The following is a 23,014-nucleotide window of genomic DNA, read 5'->3' as shown; positions in this document are numbered from 1 at the left end:
GACCATGCTTTGCAAACCCTAGCCCCGGTTTACTCATCTGTGAAATGGAGAAATCAACTGTGCTTCTTAGGTCCTTGGGCTAATTGAAAAATGCGTGTGAAGTATTAACCACAGTGATTAGTGAAGAAACACCCAATAAACAAGTTAAAATGAATGTATTATTGATAATAATAAAAGAAATATTAAATCAAGGTTATTTCAGGATTTAATCCATTTTCTTCAATGTTGGTAAATAGTGATAATCCAAGCTTTTGATCAAGAGTGTTTGCTTAACACTTAAAAAATTATCTGCCCTATTTACCCTGTTGAAGTAAACTCACTAAAGAAGGTGGTACCACTGAATATTTCATTTAATCTTGGAAATTGACATATTAAAGTATTAAGTCTTCTCGCAACCCTAAATGCAAATATGTAATGATTTCAACTAGAGATTTTTCTAACCTAAGACATATTTATATTATTTTACATATATAAACTTGAATTAAAAAGAATATAGAGGGGCACCTGGGTGGCTCAGTTGGTTAAGTGTCTGACTTTGGCTCAGGTTGTGATCTCATGGTTCGTGAGTTTGAGTCCCGCATCAGGCTCTGTGCTGATGGTGTGGAACCTACTTGGGATTCTCTACCTCTCTCTCTGCCCCTCCCTTCGCTCACACAGACACACACTCTCTCTCTCTCTCTCTCTCTCTCTCTCTCTGTCTTTCTCAAAATAAATAAATAAACTTTAAAAAAGTAGAATATAGAGATATAGAGATATAACCATCCACAACGTGTATCACAGAATTTCTACATAAAGTCTACATAGACTTCATCATGAAACATTCACATTTTCTGCAGTGGTGTGTTTTCCCATCAGAGTGCCTCTTATTGGAGATGGTAAAATTATTTATTGACATTGTAGCCAGCAATGACCACTGGTAGTCATAAGTGCATCATATTAAAGATTACATTTTTTACCAAATAAGTCCTTTCAAGTTATTTATTTGAGTATTGCATATATGCTAGGTACTACTCTTGATGTGGATATTTAAAGATGAAAAAGACATGGCCTTCCACTTCCATCCCAGATAAAAACCACAAAGAAAACAAGATAGTATGGCAAGTGAGGGGCAAGAAGTTACTGGATTCAGTCAAGCTGGTCAATGGGACAACAGAATACTGATGGGTTCGACATATAATAGCCCCTGCTCTGTTTTCTCTCTGAACAAGTTGAGATTATTTTCTAAGAGAGAGAGGACTAGAATCAGGTAAATTGTCATGAAGGAAATGACAGTTCAAAATGAGAGAAACTTGACCAAGAGTCAAGGTTTAGGCTTTTCATTTACGTTTGTCACTAGACACAAGGACAGAATTTAGCATGACTATTCCTAATTTTACATGAGGAGAAGTCTAGGTAGTTGTAAAAAGAACCAAATATTACGTGTTAAACCTTCACGCTTGAATTATGATTGAAAGAAACAAAAGACAACTTTTGGGTAGAAGTATCTGCATCATAATCACCCAGATTTACATCTTCCAGGGTTCCTTTCTAAAGTAAATATTAAATACCACAAGTATCAGCATTTTTAAGCCAAAGGGAGTTTCAAAATGTGGGGCTAGTCCTGCTGCCATGAATAAAATTCTAGAGTCTTTACATTTGGTGCTTGTGGTCAAGAATCAAACATGTTCTTTTCCCTCCATTTCTTCCTTCCTTTCAGGCTCCCTGGATCCCCAGAGTCTTCAGCTCTTTTGGAAAGTTATTATTTACTGATTAGGCTGCTTTTCCTCCCCTGCATTCAGGGATCATGGTGTACTCACACACAGCAGTGTACTCCCTCAAGTAGTTTACCACGAAAGCATCACAGTTAAATTAGACTGAGATTTCAGGGACCTTTCCTTTTTTTTTTTTTTTTTTTTTGTCCAACAGAATAAAGGTCTAAGAATGTTCAGAAGATGAGCTGGATGTGGATGAAAAGATACAGACTGAGTGTGTCAAAGTTTCCATTAGGAAAACAGAAGGTTTCTTGCCAAATAGAAACACACAGAAAGAATGTTCACTGCATTTCCACCCCTCCCCTCTCGCTGCTGCTTCAGACCATTGCCAATTCCATTTACAAACTCTTTAAGAGTGTATCTGAAACAATATCCCAAAACTAAATGAGGAGTAAGAAGAGTCCCAGACAAAGCACTTTGTCAGAATAAAGTGTTTGATGTTTATCTCAAATGTAGCCCAGTGGCTTTGGTCCAATGGGCCCCACCTCCAATCTCTCCACTACCACTGTCCTCTACAGAGAGAACACTGTCTTGAGCCCCAGAACATGAGTTTTTTCATTTCTGTTCCTTTGCTCATGTTGTTCCTACTGCTTCCAGTGGTTTGTCCTCCCTTGTTCACCTGAAGAATTCAGCTCATCCTTTAAAACTTCACTCGCACCATCCCCACAGTGCTCTTTGAAACTTTGCTTAATCCTCCTTCTCCCCCTGTTCCTCACCTCATTCCCTGCCATCCCGACCCTCTGATCAATACAAATCACCCCCTTCCTTAATGTTCAAGTAACATTTTGTGCACGGAGTCATTATGACTAGATTCTGTGCTGTGCCATCCTTGTTTGTTAATACCACGTTTACCTCCTTCACTAAAGAATGGGCTCCTCAAGGGAGAGGTTATGTCTCGTTCATGTAGGTATTCTAATGTCTCATTTAGAGTTGGTGCTTCCTAAGTGCTTCTGAATGAGTGGATGAAAAATCGACATAACACTGCACACAGAAAGATTGGCCCTTACATGGATAGATCTCTTTACAATTCATATCCACTATCTCAGTAAATCCTATAATCCTGTGAGCCATTCTACCTTTTCATTATTCACTCTATTCATCTCTAAAAGGGTCATCACAGGACAAGGTAGCCATGTTTCTCTGACTGCTCAGTCCCCTTCAAATGTGTTGCTGTTCAGGGCAGGTCCCCCTGTACATGGCATTTAGATCAAGGCTGCAAACTCATAACTCAAAGTGAGGTAATTATTTGGCTCTGATTGCCAAATCCTTTGATTACTGTAGATCAGATGTTGCTGTTTGACTCAGTTATCTGATTTATCTGGTTTGGCATATTGGAATGATCAGATCAATTGGACAAATATCAAGTATCTGCTTTATATTGGCCTGTATAGATGGCTTCATGGGCCAAGGGAACACCCCATCCAGGACTTTTTCATTCTTTGATATAGTGATGGTTTAATATAAAGTTTTGCAACTTGATTTGCAGATTTGGGGAAACTTTGGGAAATCTGTTATCAAACAGGAATCATTGCTGGGCTGTCAAATGAAATTTGGCTATTCCTCACAAATGCAACATGTAGTCAAGCAGTCCATATAAGAACAGAGGGTAGATAGACCACATTTTGATTTGGCATTTCCTCCAACCTTCAAACCAGTTATTTTGATTATATTATCCAGCTTTCCATTGTTTCGGTTATTCAGGGAAAAATAATTGAAAATGAAAAGAGACTATTTCTGTTATTTAGATTTATCACCATGTAGCATGAGTTCTGTGAGAGAGTAGCTCACATGTTGAAATGGATAAGATTTTTCTTAGAAGTTTCATTTATAACATGGATTACACAGAATTTGGTCTGATGGCATTGGTTGCCAAGAATGAACTTAATTTGGTCAGGAAACAATATCTAAACTGTATATGTCATAAAACCCTGTAGGTACCATAGACTAAGAGTTCCTTCCATGCAATGGCCATCCTTACAAATATTTTAGAATCTTGAGCGTAAGATACCACATCTAGCAAGAACATTTGCCATCTCCAAGGACCTCCATCCTCCACTTCTTGCCACCCAGTTTCCTTCTTTGGTTCCCAGAAACACCGGGCAGCAGTAGATATTTAAAAGTATGTATTTTCCTGTTACACGTGCATAGTTTCCTGTCTTTCCTGGTCCTCATCCAGCACCTCCCACCCAACTCTGTGTCATTGGGAAAAGTAAAATATGCAATAAAAAGTAGGCATACTGCATTTCTGTACAGCTTACTCTGGTTTTTGTAAGGCCCTTGCAACATAGGCCATGCCTTGTCTTTGTGGCTACAAAATTATGTGGAAATTTATGAAATGATCTTTAATAGGAATTTGTTATCCAAAAGCTTCTTTTTCATAGCGGAGGTCTGAGAAAGGAGGAAACACCGAACCACACCCTCTCCAGCAAGCATACAGCAAAGCAGTAGCAGCTGGCCTTTATTTTGAAGTCAGAGTCCATTTACTAGTCATTCCATCCCATCAGTTTGTCACTGTCGAGTAAATAGTGTAGTAGTAAGTGTGACTGTTTCTTATTATTTCTCCTGTTGTGTGGCTAGCATGATAATAATTTTGTTTTCTACAGGCACGAAACCAGATTTAAGCAACGTATGCTGGAACTGACAGACACAAACAACATTGCCTACTTATTTCTCTCAGCAGCCAACAGATGGCTAGAGGTCAGAACGGTACGTTCATTTCATGATTTCGAAATGGAAACCAAACAAAAAAAGGGGGCTGATGCAAAGAGGGAGACAGTTGTAAAAATTAGTCTTGCGCTGAGATTCAGCACTAACTTCACTTTTCCAGACATTAAAATAGCTCAGGTTTGTTTATGTTACAGATGAAATTTGTCATAATGTTTTAGCTAATGGCAAGACAAATAGCCCAAAAAGCAAAAATTCATTTTGTGTTCTTTAGTCTCTAGATTACATAAGTTAATGGAATGGCAAATGTTTGTATAACTTCAGGTTTTTTTTTTCAAAAAAGCAAATTTGACAAGTGAACAGATGTACTCATTTTCCTTCATTGAGCAGGACAAGCCTGGAAGAGATGGTGACTTTCTATGTTTTAAGCCAGTGGAGGATCACGTTTGCACAAAACATAAAAAACTGCAATTAATCATCTGTTGCCTTCTTCTTTCCTTTATGAAGTAGGAGAACAGGCACATGCTTTGGCATCATACAGACTTGAATCTAGCAAGTTAATTAATTTATTTGAGTCCTGTTTCCCATCTGTAAAATAGAAACAAGAATATGGGGGTGTTGCGATGAAAAATAATAATATAAGTCCCCTAGTTCACTGATTAGCAAATGCACTCGACAGATGACTTTTGAATGAATGGATGAATAAATAAATGAGTGGAAACAGCACCTACCCTGGTAAGTGGTTCATAAGCCAACCGGCTGGAGTATGAACCAGGAGACGAATGAGATACAAATTCCAAAAAGGAAGGAAATGTAGTTTGCAGACTAGTCTGCATAATCAGCACTATAAATAAGCTATTTTTGTGGTAATGATGAGTTGTCTGTAAACTTTTAAAAAAATAATTACTTGTCCATTTGTCAAAAGGAAAAGTAAGTTTATCTGTGCTATTGTAAGGACATCACGTCTACTAATTAAGCATCCCTACTGTATGCAGGCTTTCAAAACTCAACAGACCAGAGAGGGCAGATAGTGAAAGGAATTTGATGAGGTTAAAATGAAGGAAGCTAGGTTATAATCGTGAGTTGTTGATAGACGGATACAAATTGATATAGATTCTTAGAGCCCCCTGTGAGCTTTAGTTGTCATGATTTTCCGCTGGTTTAGAGATTCTTTTCCACTATATTGGTAATAATATAGAAATTATTCAGTGACATAAGACAATTATATTTTACAAATTTTAGATTGGTTGTTGGTAAGAAATTCCTTCCAGGTAGCTCTGGGGGCAGGACAAAATGTCTCCTGAATTACCTATATATAGATAGCATGAAAGCAGATGAAGTATTGCTTAGGATTTATAACCAGACTAAGACCTTATTTCTAGATCCTATCCAGACCCTAATTCCTCGTTTTAAGCTTCTATTTGTTTGTTTAAATTTGTTTTCTCTAAGGAAGAAAAAAACCCAATCATATCTGAATAACAGAATTAATCATGAAATAGCTTAATGAAAGAATGTCCCCAAACCACAAGGGAAAATATCAGTAGTTACCTTTGTTATCTGATTTTCTTAACTTGGAGATCAAGCATGTTTTTTAAGGGGCAAGTGTGTTTGCTTTGGATTTGAGGTGAATGTGTGACTCGACTCCTGTTTCTGCTCTTTCGCACTTCCTACTGTCAGGTTAATGGACAAGTGTTTAACAAGAATCTTCAAGCAAACCGTATGTTCTACTCTCATAGCCAGAAGACAAGATATTAGAGCCTTCAGACTGCCAAAAAAGGGGAAGTCAGGAAAAATTAGAGAGGAAGAGTGGCCAGATTCAGAATGGCTTAGTTCAGTTTGACTCATGGCCCGTTACTTTAACCCCCAAGTGAAAAGGCAGCAGACCAACCTGAATGTAAAAGAATTCTAGTTCCAACTGTAGAAACTGAAAGAAAATACTGGTATTTGAAACAGGAAGGGCAGACTTTGCTATCTATTTTGTTCCTTTATAATACATTTGTTAGTATGTCTTGTCTTTGTTTTCTGTGTATTATAATCCTTCCAACATTTGCTGTCTAATCTCATTACCAGAGCTCTCCCTTAAAAACCAATACAAAAATAAATAAGGAATCTTTGGCTTCTATTTCTTATGGATAAAAGTAAATTTTGTAAGGAACTTGTTGATTCATTGCAAACTTCCAGGCATATCTGCAGACAGAAATCAAGTTCCACAGTCTTTTGTATATGATTTGTCTCTTTTGCCTAATTGTGTGTGTCAATAAGTTTATATAGGATTATATAGGTTTATATAGGTGTGCACGCACACACACACACACACACACACACCCCTCTAGACAGCCCTCAGTGATCCAACTTAAAACTAGTCAGATTCACTCTCTTTCTGTTTTTTTTCTCTGAGTACATTGAGAGTGTTCGTTAGAACCAGGATGTTATTTAGAGTATGTAAATATCAGAATATTTATTTGAATATAAATGCTGTAATCCAAGAACATGTGCTACAGTAGGAGTATTGAATAAATTAACTAGATAACTCCTATTAGGAAATAACCTTTCTCTGAATTGTATACATATAAAGAACTCATTACTACTGTCCTCCTGTGGACATGTCCACATCACTGGAGACACAATTTCAGCTTGAAATAAATGGACCTTTTGTCAGAAACATGAATGTTGAGATATAGGACCTTGGAGACTAGGGTGTGAACTCTTCTCTGACCCTGACAGCTGTGGACATATTCTTGTAAGTCATTAAAAAAATAAGTAATGAGGGGCGCCTGGGTGGCTCAGTCGGTTAAGCGTCCGACTTCAGCCAGGTCACGATCTCGCGGTCCGTGAGTTCGAGCCCCGCGTCGGGCTCTGGGCTGATGGCTCAGAGCCTGGAGCCTGCTTCCGATTCTGTGTTTCCCTCTCTCTCTGCCCCTCCCCCGTTCATGCTGTGTCTCTCTCTGTCTCAAAAATAAATAAACGTTAAAAAAAAAAATAAGTAATGAAAACTTCTATTTGTTGCAGTGAATCTGCTTTGATCTTACTTAACCCACAGTATTGACATAACTCCTCCTTTCTCTATTCTTTGCCATATTACTCAGCAAATTAAGAAAAATATTTGCTTATAGCAAATATTCTTGGAGTTCTCAGAGCAGAAACACAACTAAAGTGGTACAAGGAAGGTTGGGGCATTGGGCATGAATCAGAAGAAGCAAGTGTTTGCTCTCCTGTGTGAGGGGAGATCCTGATGCAGATCTAGGGATTTCACCAACTCTAATTCACTCATCACCTTAATGAAGAGAAAGGGGAGAAAATTTATTGTGGTCTTCTGTGGCTATTTTTGCCTCCCTTTCTCTTCATTCTCAATTTGAGCTTTCAAAAGCAATGTCACTGGATTCCCTGGACGGAAAATCTCAAGAAGAAAGGAAGGGAAACCAGAGAAAACCACCTTTTGTGGGATTCGGGAAGATCCATGAGCCCCATCCAATTTTTGTCCATTCTCTAATTTATTTTAAATATATGGCTCTCATTTCTTTCCCTCATCAACTTAAGTGAGAGTTAAGACAATCACAAGTTATTCCCCTTCTCTGAGTGAACAGCTTTCCCTATGGAAGATGTAGCCCTGACCACTGTATTCATTTCATACTCCTTCCGAATTAGCAAAAATAGATAAAGGTCACCATACACTCACATCGAAAAAGGACAAGAGTCTAAAAGAAAATAATTGGCTGGAGGAAAACTAGCAAGACCGTGACCACCCAGGTTGCTTTGGCAGACAGGGGAGCACTTTTCCTGTGGGTGCCAAGTGGAGGGGGCCACAATCACGTGCAGAGTGTCACTACAGCCTAACCTTTGAATGCTGCTTATGTTCTCTGGTTCGACATGGCGTTTTCTCTTCAGCCCTCTGCACTAAACACTTCCAGTTCTTTGGCACCGGTGTTTCCACTTGCGAAAATTGTGTAACTCTATCTAAAGGCTGTCTTTCCAAGGCTTTGTCTTGCTGTGTGGTGAAAGGATAAAAGAAAATTCACATCAGGAAGCCAAAAAGAAAGTCTTTAGAATCAACAGACTGAAGTGAAAATAGTATTCAGGGTGAGCTTGCACGAGAGCCTGTTTTATGAAGCAGCACAGAGCTGTTTTGTGTGTTCATAACTCCACAACAGACAGGTGTGCACTGATCTTATACTTTGGAGGCCCTGATATATTCCCCCAGATACTCAGTGGTGCCATAGACCAGTACTTCTGAGGGCTACAAAAGGAAAGAGATTGAATCTCTATTAACTATTTGCAAGTCTGTTTTATAGAATTATAGTTTTCACTATAGAAAAGATAGATAGATGCCATTGAATCACTGGAAATCCAAGAAGAGGCCTCTCTTTTAGCTTTGAAAATCAAAGGCTTCTCTTCTGGAGGGAAGTGTTGAATTCACAAACTCGATGGAAGTTATAATTTATCACTAGATAGATAAAAGGTCCTCTGGTGGGGACCTCTTTGAGAACTGGCAGTTCACATAAGCAGTAGCTTCTATTTCCTAAACTGAATTTGTCATTCCATTGTATCGTTTTGACCACAGGTGCTTTTATTCAGTGAATTGATTGATTAGTATGTGTAAGGACTTAGCAGTAGAATAAATGCTGCCTAGTGACCACTAAGTGCTAAGTATTTGATCTCCTGTGTGAGTTATTCAGACCAGCTGCTTCTCCTTTCTTAATTAATTGCCTTGAAGCCATTTTGTTGTTCACATATTTGCGAAGAAAGGAAAGAAGGTATTAACTGTACAATCACTTTGTAATTCATTACATTGCTTAAGTTTAATGGTAAAGAAACAAAAAGTAGGGAGCTAGCATAAACTCTTACATTATCCACCAATTTCACACATCTATACTCTTGTCCTATTTGAAGGGAAGTTAATAGAATTTAGTATTTTTGCTATGAGTTCTCATTATAAACATTGTGCACAAAGCAGCTTCCTTTCTTATGCAGATCAAGGTAAAATTCTGATCAAATGCCTCCAAAAAATTCCAAATTCATTACAAAAAAATTTCTTTGAGCAGTGGAAATAATCTAGGAGTGAACTGAAAATATCTAGTTTGGTCTAACCAGAAGACAACATGGATAGTACTTTCTAAAAAAAAAAAGATAAAGAATATTTTTATTATAAATAAAATAACTTTGATATAGCTTTGATATAGGTACAGACATCCTGGCTTTTAAGCCCTCATATCTATTCGAATTTAGTGGACTGTAGATTTTGAAAATGGGTTCATCCACTGAAAATGTGCTATAAATGTACTTTAAGAAGCTATGCCTTATCACTGAGATGTCAAAAACATTATCTCTTAAAACCAAAAAACCAAAAACATTATCTCTTATAAGTAAATTTTGGTATATTTTATTTACTGTGATAATAATTAAAATAATAGTGTCTAATTATCATACTGGAAACCTTACAAGCAGTTTTAAAAACATTAGCCATATGAAAGAGAGCCAGAAAATATATATTAACTCAAACTTATTGATCAGCCTTTTCCTTTCCCTCCTTCATCTGTTTTTACTTCTCTTGCTGGCTTTATTGCCAGGGTAAACTATCTATTACCAGAATTACCATTTTAATGTAATAGAAAATAATTTAAATAATCATCTAATTGCATTTACCATTTAGTTCTATAACAAGTGAATCTAAGCCCCAATATAAAGTATAACGATTCCATAGTCATTTTAATGGAAGGGGAGAGGGGTGAGAGAAAGAGAAAAAGAGAGAGAAGGAGACAGAGCGATTGAGTACATAATGTTTTGCATTTCCTTTATAATGTTTATATTAGGGCTACTGTCTAATTTCCATTGTTGAGACTCAGTGATTATTTTGTTGTTATATTTTTAAAAGAATGTATGCAATTTTGAAAAAGAAAAGCAAAGCTGGAGGCATCACAATTCTGGATAAAGCTGTAGTGATCAAGACAGTATGGTACTGGTATAAAAACAGACACACAGATCAATGGAACAGAATAGAAAACCCAGAAATGGACCCACAACCATATGGTCAACTCATCTTTGACAAAGCAAGAAAAAATATCCAATGGAAAAAGTCTCTTCCACAAAGGTATTGGAAAAACTGGACAGCAACACGCAGAAGAATGAAACTGGACCACTTTCTTACATCACACACAAGAATATATTCAAAATGGATGAAACACCTAAATATAAGACAGGAAACTGTCAAAATCCTTGAGGAGAACAGAGGCAGCAACCTCTTTGACATCAGCCATAGCAACTTCTTACTAGATATGTCTAGGGATGCAAGGGAAACAAAAGCAAACATGAATGTTGGGACCTCATTAAGATAAAAGGCTTCTGCACAGCAGAAAGATAAAGGGTTAGTATCCAAAATCTATAAAGAACTTATCGAACTCAACACCTAAAAACCAAATAATCCAGTTAAGGCATGGGCAGAAGACATGAATAGACACTTTTCCAAAGAAGACATCCAGATGGCTAAAGACACATGAAAAGATGCTCAGTTTCATTCATCATCAGGGAAATACAAATCAAAACCACGAGATACCATCTCATACCTTCAGAATGGCTAAAATTAACAACACAGGAAACAACAGATGTTGGCGAAGATGTGGAGAAAAGGGAGCCCCCTTACACTGCTGGTGGCAATACAAACTGGTGCAACCATCCTGGGAAACAATATGGAGGTTCCTCAAAAAATTAAAAATAGAACCACCCTATGATCCAGCAATTATACTACTAGATATTTACCTAAAAGATACAAAAATACTGATTCGAAGGGACAAATGCATCCAGATGTTTTTAGCAGCATTATCAACAAGAGCCAAACTATGGAAAAAGCCCAAATTTCCATCAACTGATGAATGGATAAAGAAGTTGTAGTAGACATATATAATGGAATATTACTCAGCCATAAAAAAGAATGAAATCTTGCCATTTGCAACAACATGGATGAAGCTAGAGTGTATCATGTTAACTGAATTAAGTCAATCAGAGAAAGACACATACCATATATGATTTCACACATATGTGGATTTTCAGAAATGAAGCAGATGAATATGGTAGGGGTGGGGGAAAGAGAGAGGCAAACCATAAAACGGACTGTAAACTATAAAGAACAAACAGGGTGGCTGGAGAGAAGGTTGGGGGGATGGGTTAAATGGGTGATGGGCATTAAGGAGGACACTTGTAATGAGCACTGGGTGTTGTATGTAAGTGATGAATGACTAAATTCTATTCCCGAAACTAATATTATACTATATGTTAACTAAATGGAATTTAAGACTTGAAAATAAATGAATGAATGTATGAATAAATCAATAGATGAATGAATGAGGCTCTTCTTCCCAATAAGGCCAGCTGGGAGAAAGTAGAGAATAGAAATTAATAAAAATGTGCCTTGTTTCAAAGCCTTAATGTGTACATTACCCACAGAAATTTCTCAGAAGCTGAATGGTGTATTTATTTATATCAAACTGAGAAGGAGGACCTTGCTCAAAGTATCCCCTGATACTAACTTGCTTTCTGGTACTTATCACAGAAACTTTTTATAAGTCCTTTTTAAAAAGATAATATAGAAATTACAAATTTACAGCATAACTTCAAAAGTACTAACTTTAGACAGAGGGCTGGAAGGAAAAATTCATATTGCTGTAAATATTTTAGAAGTATTTTGGGAGCATGTTGGCATTTGTAAGATGTAAGAGTGGCCCAGACTGGTTAGATTATGCATCCATGTAGTTGTTGCTTCAACTAAAGGGAAAATGAAGAAGAACTGTCTAATTGGGATGTGACAAGTTGTTAACACATGGTCCCATTGGAAGAAGCAATCCAAGGAGCATTTACTACCTCTTTGGAGTTTACTGCCTCAAGAGAGTAACTCTGCATGATTTCTTTCTTTATTCTTTATAAAGATCATGGGAATCATTATGGAATTAAATTTTAGTGCCTCTTTTAACCTTTGATGTTTTATGATGCACATAAACTTCTAAGCTTGCTTCAAACGTTTGAAAATCATCCAGAGGAAAAAAGACATCCTGATACATGGAGGTGGTGAAATCTAACGGGCATTTAATCTTTTTTAGTCCTTTCAAAGTCTTTGAATTAGGTATCATTTCTATTTTCCACAGAAACTGAGTTTTAAAGGGGTTTAAATTATTTGTCTGGTAATTGGCAAAGTCAGGGTCTGAGCCCAGATCTCTGATTTCAAGGCTGGGATTACTGATTGCTCCTCAAGAACTAGGTCTTTGGAACTGTTTTAAAAAGAGTTAGGAAAGCTCACATGGGAGATGATTTGAGTAACTTCACTTGTTACTCCAGCATGTTAAGCAGTCCATTACTGTCATTAAAGTCTTTTTTTTTTTTGCTGTCATTAATGTCTTAGCATCTAGTTATTTGGCTTTTTTTTTTTGAGGGATCAGAGACATATCTCAACTTGAAAGGTCACAAGTGAGATGAGACTTAAAATAACTGTAGAAGTGCTCATGCCTGAAATGCTACCTGCTTCTGGAACATGTGACTCATCAGCATGAAAAGTTTGGAAGATTTCTTTTACAAATGATAAGACATAACAATGACTAAGAGTGCTGGGAAATGGGAAGGAACAAGGTGTTTGAAAATGGATGGTTGTGCCCTGTTTCTTATTTGAGATAAAGACTGGCCTCAGTGAACTTTTAAAAATTTCACAAAAGAGTTTACCATTGAGTCATAGCTCATCCAGATGCTCTAAGACAGGCCCACACTTCCCATTTAAGAACAAATATAAACCCTTATCCTTATTTACATGGAATCTGGAGACTTAATGTCCCAAACTCTAAGCCTAGATATTTGACAAACAGTTTAGACAAGAATCTAAAGTTAACCAGATGCAAATTTCTGCCAAGCCCTTACTATATAGCACAAGGGAGCTAGATCACAACCCTGACATAAGCACACATGAAATTGAAGGTAGTAAATCAAGTTTCGAAATAATTACTTGTCCGGCAACACAATGCTATAGCAAGGGTGGGGGAGGAGAAAAAGAAACCCTATGTCTGATCCTGGTGGTGCCACCAACTGCAGCTTAATTTCCGGCAAGTTAACTTGTATGAATCCATTTCTGCACAGATGCAATGAGAGTGCTGAATTACTCCCACTCCAGCCCTAATATTGTGAGTTGTCATTCATCCACATCTTAGGTAACCTTCCCCTGAAATTTATGTGTACTGTCTTAGTACCCACCTCTCTAAATTGATTGGTACCTTTTGTTTGAGAACTCGACGAAAATCTTTTAGCATTTTTTTTTACTTGCTCCTTTTTAGGATTATTTGGGAGCTTGCATTGTCCTCACTGCTTCCATTGCATCCATCAGCGGGTCTTCCAATTCTGGATTGGTGGGCTTGGGTCTTCTGTATGCACTTACGGTAGGTATGGATGAAAATGTCTCTTTTCATGTAGTGTTGGAGGTGCTTTCTATAGTCATCGTCAGTTCTTATTCATGGATGTTAGAGGAGCAGTTTGAAATTCATAATGAAATGACATCTTGCAAATAATGGTAGGATGGGGCACAAGCTCAGCATTTTAGGACAGTGTGGATTCAGTTCTTATACTGTGAGTCAGTTTTTAGAAACTGCTCAAACTCTATGGTGATAGCACTCCCGAGGTGTGAAGTCCCTGTCCTAAGTCGTTCACAACCCATTCTGAGAAACTAAAATGAATATGAATATAAATGAGAGAAGTACAAACAGGTAATACAACTTGTGCAGGGAAGCACAAGTTTACACAACACTGACATTTGAGGACACTTGAAGAAGAGTGGACACTTTCTTTGCCTGCTTTATCCCATGATACCCTCCCTGGTCTCTGATATCTTGCAGCACTTATAAGTCATAGCACATGATGTACACTAACTGTCCAAGTCATCCTATCCTAAAATATCCAGTGATTACAAAGATTGCTACTTTATTTTAAACGTGTTAACTTTTTTGTCACCTGACACAGATAACCAATTATTTGAATTGGGTTGTGAGGAACTTGGCTGACCTGGAGGTCCAAATGGGGGCAGTGAAGAAAGTGAACAGTTTCTTAACTATGGAGTCTGAGAACTATGAAGGCACCATGGGTATTGTTCTGAATATTATTTTGTTTCACTTAAGTGTTTATTTTATATAAATGATAGTTGTGTGTCAGACACTGTCTTTTTTGCTTTTGTTTTCCACTTTAATATCCAGAGAATCCCTTCTCATCTTGACTTTGCTTTATAAGGTATACCTGAAATAATATGACTACTTAGGCCTGAAAAGTTTTGGATACAACCAGAATCCAAATAGATATTACTTAGTAATATTTAAAGAGAATTATAAAAAGTATTTGGACTTTATTACATTAGTTACCAGCCTAAACTATGTACTATTGTGTTTTCTTTCTCAAGATCAATTTAACTTAGATGTCAAGAAACTTGGATCTTAAAACTACTCACTGAGATTCTCAGCTTTGCTAGAATAAAATTGGCAGGAAATTCAATACTGAAGACGGAATGATCTTTCTTAATTTCATGCTTAAAATGCATTCTTCTGCCTAAATACTTCAATAGCTATCCAGATCTTCAAGGACAGAACCCAGATAAGTTAAGCTAAGATCACTAGACTCCTCATTAGTCGATCCTTACCCACCTACCCTAGTCTCATCTCTCATCATCTATCTACACACCTTTTACTCTGGCCATACCAACATACTATGGTTCCTTTCTATGGTTTTCTTTTTATCTTTTTTTCTCTTTATATATATTTGAAACAAATTTCACCACCCCTTATCCTTGTAAGACTCATCTCAGCCACCATCTCCTCTGGAAACCCTCCCGGAACTCTCAGGTTACCACCATCTGTGCTCCCAGAGCACCTTGGGTTGGCCTCCGTCACTGACTCTCCTTGCAGTGTTGCAGACACCAACTTACTTGTATGCTTCCCCCAGGACACAGTGAGCACCATGAGGTGTGTCTTTCATCTCCATATTTCCAACACATTGCACAATACCTCTCACATTTTAAGTACTCAGATGTTTCATGACTGACTGACTGAACAAAGGAATGAATAACTATCTTAAAGAGAATCAAGTTATGGAATGCAGAAAAAACATGATAGTTCATGCTCCAAAACAAACACAAAATAACTATTTTGGAAGTTCTTAATCAATAGGCCTTTACTCTGAATGTAATTTTAATTTTAAAAAGACATAGCATTTGGTTCAGTATTACTTTAAATTTACCAAAAAAGTATATGTTTGTATGTATAAATGTATATCAGTATGCGTATGTTTCTTTCTGTCACTCTCTCCTTCCTTTTCTCTCTCTCTCTGTCCCTTTCTCCCTCCCTCCATTCCACTCTCTCTTCCTCTCTCTCTGACTTCCCCTACTCCACCCTCACCCCCCAGACCCTTCTCAAGTTCCAGAACATTGGCCACAGGAAGGGGAGATCAAGATTCATGATCTGTGTGTCAGATACGAAAATAATCTGAAACCTGTTCTTAAACACGTCAAGGCTTACATCAAACCTGGGCAAAAGGTATGGAATTCATTGCCATTTGTTTCATACAAAACCTTTGATGGAGCCATTTTATCACTACCTAAACTCTTCAGACATCCAGCCAAGTACATTCTCACTGGGCTCATGTAACACTCCTGGTACTTTACAGATCAAATTATCTACATAAAAGAGAGGGGAGATAGGATCAGGATAAAATACATGTTCTCTAAGTTATATTGCCATTCATTAGTCTCCCACGAAGATCAGGGAAATCAACAATACATGTGTTTTTCTAAATTTTTGGCTTCTGGCTCAAAGCCATATTGGACATCCCCTTGAGAAATTTTGCATTTGTACTAGCTCTAGTCCCAAAATGGTTTGTTTTAGTTACTTTAAAAAGAGAAAATGTGCAGAAAAAAATTGAATCAGTCTTGTTTGTTATAATATCATCACTTCTAAGATAAAGTTGAATACTTACTTATTAGACCAACAATACACTAAACACAAAAATTAAGCCATAAAGGAAAAACAACACAACCACATACACATAAAAAGAGCTAGAATGAAGTCATTGAAGATTGGTGAGGATTCTATGTTTTCATCTTAATGATAATACATAAAGGAACCCTAGGAAAAGAATAATGATTTATTATAACTATTTAAATAGAAATGCAGTTTCACCATGGTATCTTGTCTAAATTAAAACTACTTTTGCCCATTTTCTGTGTCCTCTTCTCTTTGGGTGACATTTGCTTTTTTAGGTGGGCATATGTGGCCGAACTGGCAGTGGGAAATCATCATTATCTCTGGCTTTCTTCAGAATGGTTGATATATTTGATGGTGAGTTACTAACTCAGTTTTTTTTCATGACTATGTGGTGATTTTCCTTAAAAAAATGCAACATCAACTTACCTAATCCTGCAGAAATAACAAGCGAATATTTATAAGGACTTTGTGTCCTGCAACCCATGGCTTGAGGTAGGTGTCCCAGATAAACACTCTAGAAGTAAAGAATGAACATAGAATTGCTAATAAAATTATTAGCCTTGAACTCAACTCTAGAGACTGTTATTGAAGAATTCTAATAAACTGGTAAAACGAAAACAGTACCATCCATTTTGAACAGCAGTAGATTCAGGTCGCATTTTAAGAGAAAGGAATAGGGGAAACTAAAAATATATCCATTCCCATCAAAGGAAAAAAATGCAAGGAGATAAGTAATCTACATTATTAATTTTGCTGCATGACTCTTACTATCATCTTAGTAACATGGTTTAATGATGTTGAACATTTTGTGAGGCAGCAAAGCTGCAAACTGCCAAGCACATGTTGAAAACATACAAAAATATTTATGCATCCACAAAATTACTAATAATATGATACGTGGAAATAATTTAATCTTTGCTTTAGAAAAAATATGTCACATTATTTAGTCTATCAAGTGGCCTATAAATAGCCCAGCACATAAGCAATCTTGAATAAAAGGGGATCCAGCAATGTGCTTGATCATGAGCTCAAGGAAGTGCTTCCTATTATTATCTGAAATGATTATGCTGACAATTATAGTACTTCACATTTTTATTATACTTGACAGTTTATATTACTTAATGTAATCTACACAACAGCTTTGTGAGATAAAGAGGTCAGTTTATGAACAGCGCAGATGAACAGGAATTGAAGTCTCTTCAGGGTTTAGACTCAGAAGCAGAGTAGGCATCAGCCACTGGGTTAGCAGCCTGCCCTTCCATGGCAAGTAATAATACACAGGTACTTTGAGGACTTTCAGTGGCTTTGCATTGTAAGTCAATGACATAATCCAAAGACAATTGATTGACACTTTTCATTCAAAAAACAAAAACAAAAACAAAAAACCTGTGGCTGTAACTGTACATATTAGATTAGCCTTTTCCTTCCTCACGAATCCAGAAACATGATTTTAGGCTCCATGTGTACTTTCAATGACTGATTCTCTTATTTAGCATTAAGCTATTAAGATTTTAATAGATAATGTGGTACTCCCAAAAGAAAGTTTAAGTTGATCACTTTGCTTCTTCTTGAATCTAAATCTAGCTGGAAAAGAGACTCCCACCTGCCATTTTTCACCTGGCCACTCATTTCATAGGGCAATACTGTCTTTACACAAAGTGATATGATAAAATAGCTTATCAATTTGAGGAAAAAACATCAAGATTGCACAAGTCTCTGATAAGTCTAAACACAGTATGGAGAAATTCATTAAAATTTGATTTGTATGTCATAGAATTTCCTTTCTTATTTGCAAAGCAATGTTCTGTTCAATCAATACAAGAGTAAATAATTTAGATAAAAATCACTGTCTTCAAGGAGTTATCATTGTGGTTAGGAGAAAAAGACAATTAAAACAGATAGGTAAATGTATATAGAATATCTTGTGAAGGAAAATAAACAGGGAAGGAGGGTAAAGGAATATCAGAAGAAAGAAGACCCATTAAGGAGAAAAAGTACTTTTGGTTTGTATGAACCACAGAAATTGAATAGAAACTGAGAATCTCTTTAAGGGAAAATACATAAGATAAAATATCACCAAAATGTATATTTTTCTTAGAGATGCATAATGATGTTTTTAATACTTAAATGGAAAGCTTTATCTTCTGAGTTTCAACCCTGAACCCGGCAAGTACTTTCAATTTGTAAATAATATTGTTTTTCTTTTGATTTTCCTACGTGCTTATAATTTTTGTTTCTCTTTAACAGGAAAGATTGTCATTGATGGGATAGACATATCAAAACTACCACTGCACACACTACGTTCTAGACTTTCAATCATTTTGCAGGATCCAATACTATTCAGTGGTTCTATTAGGTAGGTGATGTATTCAACAGAAACCTGTATGCCTCAGGATTTACCTTTTGGCTCATGGGAGGGTTTTACTCAGAACTGTTTTTCAGGTAGGTGTGAATGATGTTATCAGGATGATAAGATCAGAGAGGTACCTGGCTGTCTCAGTGGATAGAGCAAGCCACTTGATCTCAGGGCTGTGAATTCAAGCCCCACATTGGGTGTGGCCCTACTTAAAATACAATTTTGTTTTTAATTAAAAATAAAAAAGCAATCAAACAAACAAAATAAGGATGATAAGATCAAATATTCTGACCAACAGTTTGGATTGGGAAACCCTAGAGTTGCTGAATTAACCTATAGAAGCCAGTCCCTTATATATTTCTAGGAGCTCTGCTCTTTAAGTTTGACTCCACAAAAGCTACTTTTTCTTCTGTACTTGGAGCAGCGATTGTTGACAGACATTTCTAAGGTGTTCTGCCTTTACAGATATCCTGCCTATTGCTTATGCGTCTGGCCTGGGCTCAGCAGATATTAAGTTCAGTGAATCCCTTGGCTCCCCTATCCCTCACAATTACTCTTTCAGCCAAAATTGCTTTTAAGAAGCCGCTACAATCTTCTCAATACCTAGTTTATGGTTTCCCACAGTAAAAAAAGAAAACGAAAGAAAGAAAGAATGGCAGTATCTAGGTATCTACTATCTGCTAAGTGCTTTGAATATATTGTCTCATTAAATCTTCAAAGCATTGCTCTAGTATACATGTTATTATCCTTATTTTACATACGAGAATTTTAAACCTCAGAGAAGCTCTAATTTGTCCATGTTTATACACTTAGTAAGTGGTAGAACTCCAATTCCAAATAATGTTCGTCTGACTCCAAACCCCACCATGGCATTATCTGCCGGGTCATGTCTCTCATTCCATACAACCTTTGTTCTCTCTGGCTCCCCTCCTCTACCTTAATTACAAAGAAGTATTTGCCACTTCTTTTTGTCTTGAAGAGAAAATGTATCTAAGGTTGCTCAATATTCAGCTGTAAAATCATTTTAATTAAAAGTTGTGTAGGGGTACCTTGGTGGCTCAGTGGGTTAAGAGTCCAACTTTGGCTCAGGTCATGATCTCATGGTTTGTGAGTTAGAACTCCACGTTGGGCTCTGTGCTGACAGCTCAGAGCCTGCTTCAGATTCTGTGTCTCCCTCTCTCTCTGCCCCTCCCCCACTCACACTCTCTAAAAAAAAAGAATTTTAAGAAAATAAATAAAAGTTGTGGATGTATCAAGTTATTTAGTGATACCATAGTGAATTTCTATCTCTGAATATATTTATGATGAATACTACTATTGTGGTTGGTGCAGCACAGCTCATCTAAGATATCATTATATGTTCCCATATAATCATCAGTTCTGTGGAAACACTTTGCTAGACATTATTCAAGTTACATTAAATATAATATGAAACAGGATAAATCCACATAATGAATTTTACCATGTCATGTCTCACATATAAATATACTAACTGTATCATCAAAAAACATTGTTCATAACATTGAGGTCATTCATTTATTCATCAAACATGAATTGAATGCCTGCTCTATCCTGAGCACTGTTCTAGGTACCAGGGATATAATAATAACCAAAACAAACAGGACTTAAGATTTTTTTTGAAAAAGAGAAACCACACGTATGTGAGTGCAGGGGGCCGGGGGTAGAATGAAAGAGAGAGAGAGAGAGAGAGAGAGAGAGAGAGAGAGAGAGAGAGAATCTTAAGCAGGCTCCATGCCCAGCACAGAGCCAACAAGGGACTCCATCTCACGACCCTGAGATCATGACCTAAGCTGATTTCAAGAGTTGGATGCTTAACCAACTGAGCCACCCGGGTACCCCAGGATTTACATTTTCAGGAAAGAATAACAATAAGCAAGCATATGTAAAAATTCCTTTATTTTTATTTATTGACTAAATAACTTATTTCTTCCCCTACAGATTTAATTTAGATCCAGAGTGTAAATGCACAGATGACAGACTCTGGGAAGCTCTAGAAATTGCTCAGCTGAAGAATATGGTCAAATCCCTGCCAGGAGGTCTAGGTATATTTTCTAAAGAATACATTTATTTTAATATATGCAATTAATTCTATATATCTCTATCTATATTTTATGCTAGAATTACATAATTCATATTAAATCCCCTTATATTTAAAATAATTTCCAAAAGGTCATTAGTACACTTAAAATCTAATGATTTGCATGGGATGCAAAAGGATGAACCTTATAACAAATTCTGTTCTATATGAACACTCTAAAATATTCCTCTTAATACACTTAACTCTTCAGTCTTTTCACCTTTAGTGGTACAGGTCATTTTAATCAGAATATTTCCTTGTGATCATTCTACTCACATGATATACATGACCTCTAACCCTCAGTAAATGAGTAAAAGGATTGAAGAGGCTACTAAGTTCAAAGTGGAGGTACCATTTAGGAGCAGGCAGTTCTCCACATTGGCAACCATTTTCTTTGTTCCCAGGAGGGACTGTTTCTTATATTTATGTAACATAATTTTGTGAAGACATCATTTTCTATGACCTTGCTGCAGTATCAGTTTTAGCCACCTGTGTAAAGGATAAAACACGTACTCAAACAATCACTGATATAAATTTAGCTCAAGAGTAAGGTGGACAACTTCTGGCAAATAACTGATGACAGAATAAAACAACAACTTGAATAATGAAAGAAAGTGATTAACAAACCAAAACAACAAAGTGTACAATGCAGTCTTCAACTCATAAAAATGAATTATTGTTTTGGACTTAAAATCTGAACTCATTTATGGGGTGCCTGGGTGGCTCAGTTGGTTAAGCATCCGACTTCAGCTCAGGTCACTATCTCACAGTTCGTGGGTTCGAGGGCTGCGTCAGGCTCTGTGCTGACAGCTCGGAGCCTGGAGCCTATTTCAAATTCTGTTTCTCCCTCTGTCTCTGTCCCTCCCCTGTTCATGCTCTGTCTCTGTCTCAAGAATAAATAAACATTTTTAAAAAATCTGAACTCATTTAAGAAAGTAATCAGAAAGATCAGAGCTGGTTGATTAAATTAAATAGTAATAAATTAAATATTAATTTAATTTAATTATTAAGTATTAATAAATTAAACATTTATTAAATTAGATTTTAATAAATAATTTTAATTGTTTTAATGAATAATAAATAAATTTTATTTTATTTTAATTTCAATAAAATTGTTTTAATAAATTTTAATTTTAATAAATAACATGTAGTTCCCATATTGGTTGTGTTATATTGGCATCTAGAAAGAAAATCAGCCTCCAAAATAAAACCATGTTTATTATTAGTTTATTTGGTTAGGAGGACCTACTCAAAAACAATATGATTTTAATTAGGTTCCAAGGCGAAGGCATCCCACAAAGAGAAATTGAGATAGCATGTCTTTAAGGGTAGTTTTATTGACCTTGCCAGTGTTAGACCGTGGGAGCAATTCCAGAGGTCTGGAAGAACTTTCCTATCATAATTTTTGACGTCTCTCATGGTAAGCCCAATAAGTCTACTTGAGAAATTGATAATGCATATATACCCTTCTTGTGGTAGAGACACTCACACCGTTAGTAGTTGGAATACAGGCAATGAAAACTTTATAGTCCTCTTCACTCACATGAAAGATGCATGCACCTGTTTTGAATCATGGGCATGGTGTTCAAGGGTTATGGTACAGTGTAAGCAACAGGAGATTGTATTTACACAATGTAATTGAGTGTTGTTTATGCTCATTGTCCCCATAAAGATTATATCAACTGCTTGATAAAGATCTGGTTCAGGCCAACTCTGATGAAGAATATTCATCACCTCCATCACCCTCCTTATTTATTATGTAAATTAAAATTTGGAGAATAAAGGCATAGCCCCCAAGCATGAAAAATTATAAAAAATTTGATGCAATGAGAATATGATCAATAGAAATTTACCTCCAGGACCCTAAGAAGAAGTGTTTGAAACCTAATAAAAGAGATGTTTTGGAAACAGAATTTATCTTAACTTCATAGTAGGACAGTTTATGACATATGGATGAAAGCAAACAAAAATGATAATGAGGATGTAACATTCATCTATCCATACAATGTTTTATTCAGCCACTATGTCAGATGGACACACTGATGGACAAAAACAAAACCCAGTCCTTAACCACATGGACCTTACAGTCCAGTGGGATGGTATAATGAAAAAAGAATGGATACTAGAGTCAAGAATGTTCTGTTTCTCATCATCTACTCTC

At 36.5% G+C, this 23,014-nt stretch overlaps 1 protein-coding gene across 1 annotated transcript in view; it reads left to right on the top strand.

Annotated features, from left to right (window-relative positions):
• The window catches only part of ABCC9 (ATP binding cassette subfamily C member 9), a 129,034-nt gene that overhangs the window by 97,783 nt on the left and 8,237 nt on the right, over positions 1–23,014 (top strand). Inside the window, exons 32-38 of the mRNA XM_049625176.1 lie at positions 4,355–4,457; positions 13,715–13,816; positions 14,394–14,514; positions 15,822–15,952; positions 16,675–16,753; positions 18,647–18,755; positions 20,715–20,818. Of these exons, the coding sequence (XP_049481133.1) occupies positions 4,355–4,457; positions 13,715–13,816; positions 14,394–14,514; positions 15,822–15,952; positions 16,675–16,753; positions 18,647–18,755; positions 20,715–20,818 (749 nt within the window). The remainder of the gene's footprint in view (positions 1–4,354; positions 4,458–13,714; positions 13,817–14,393; positions 14,515–15,821; positions 15,953–16,674; positions 16,754–18,646; positions 18,756–20,714; positions 20,819–23,014) is intronic.

Source organism: Panthera uncia, chromosome B4 (genome assembly GCF_023721935.1).
Source record: "Panthera uncia isolate 11264 chromosome B4, Puncia_PCG_1.0, whole genome shotgun sequence".
Lineage (NCBI taxonomy): Eukaryota > Metazoa > Chordata > Mammalia > Carnivora > Felidae > Panthera > Panthera uncia.
This window is presented reverse-complemented; position numbering and strand designations above follow the sequence as displayed.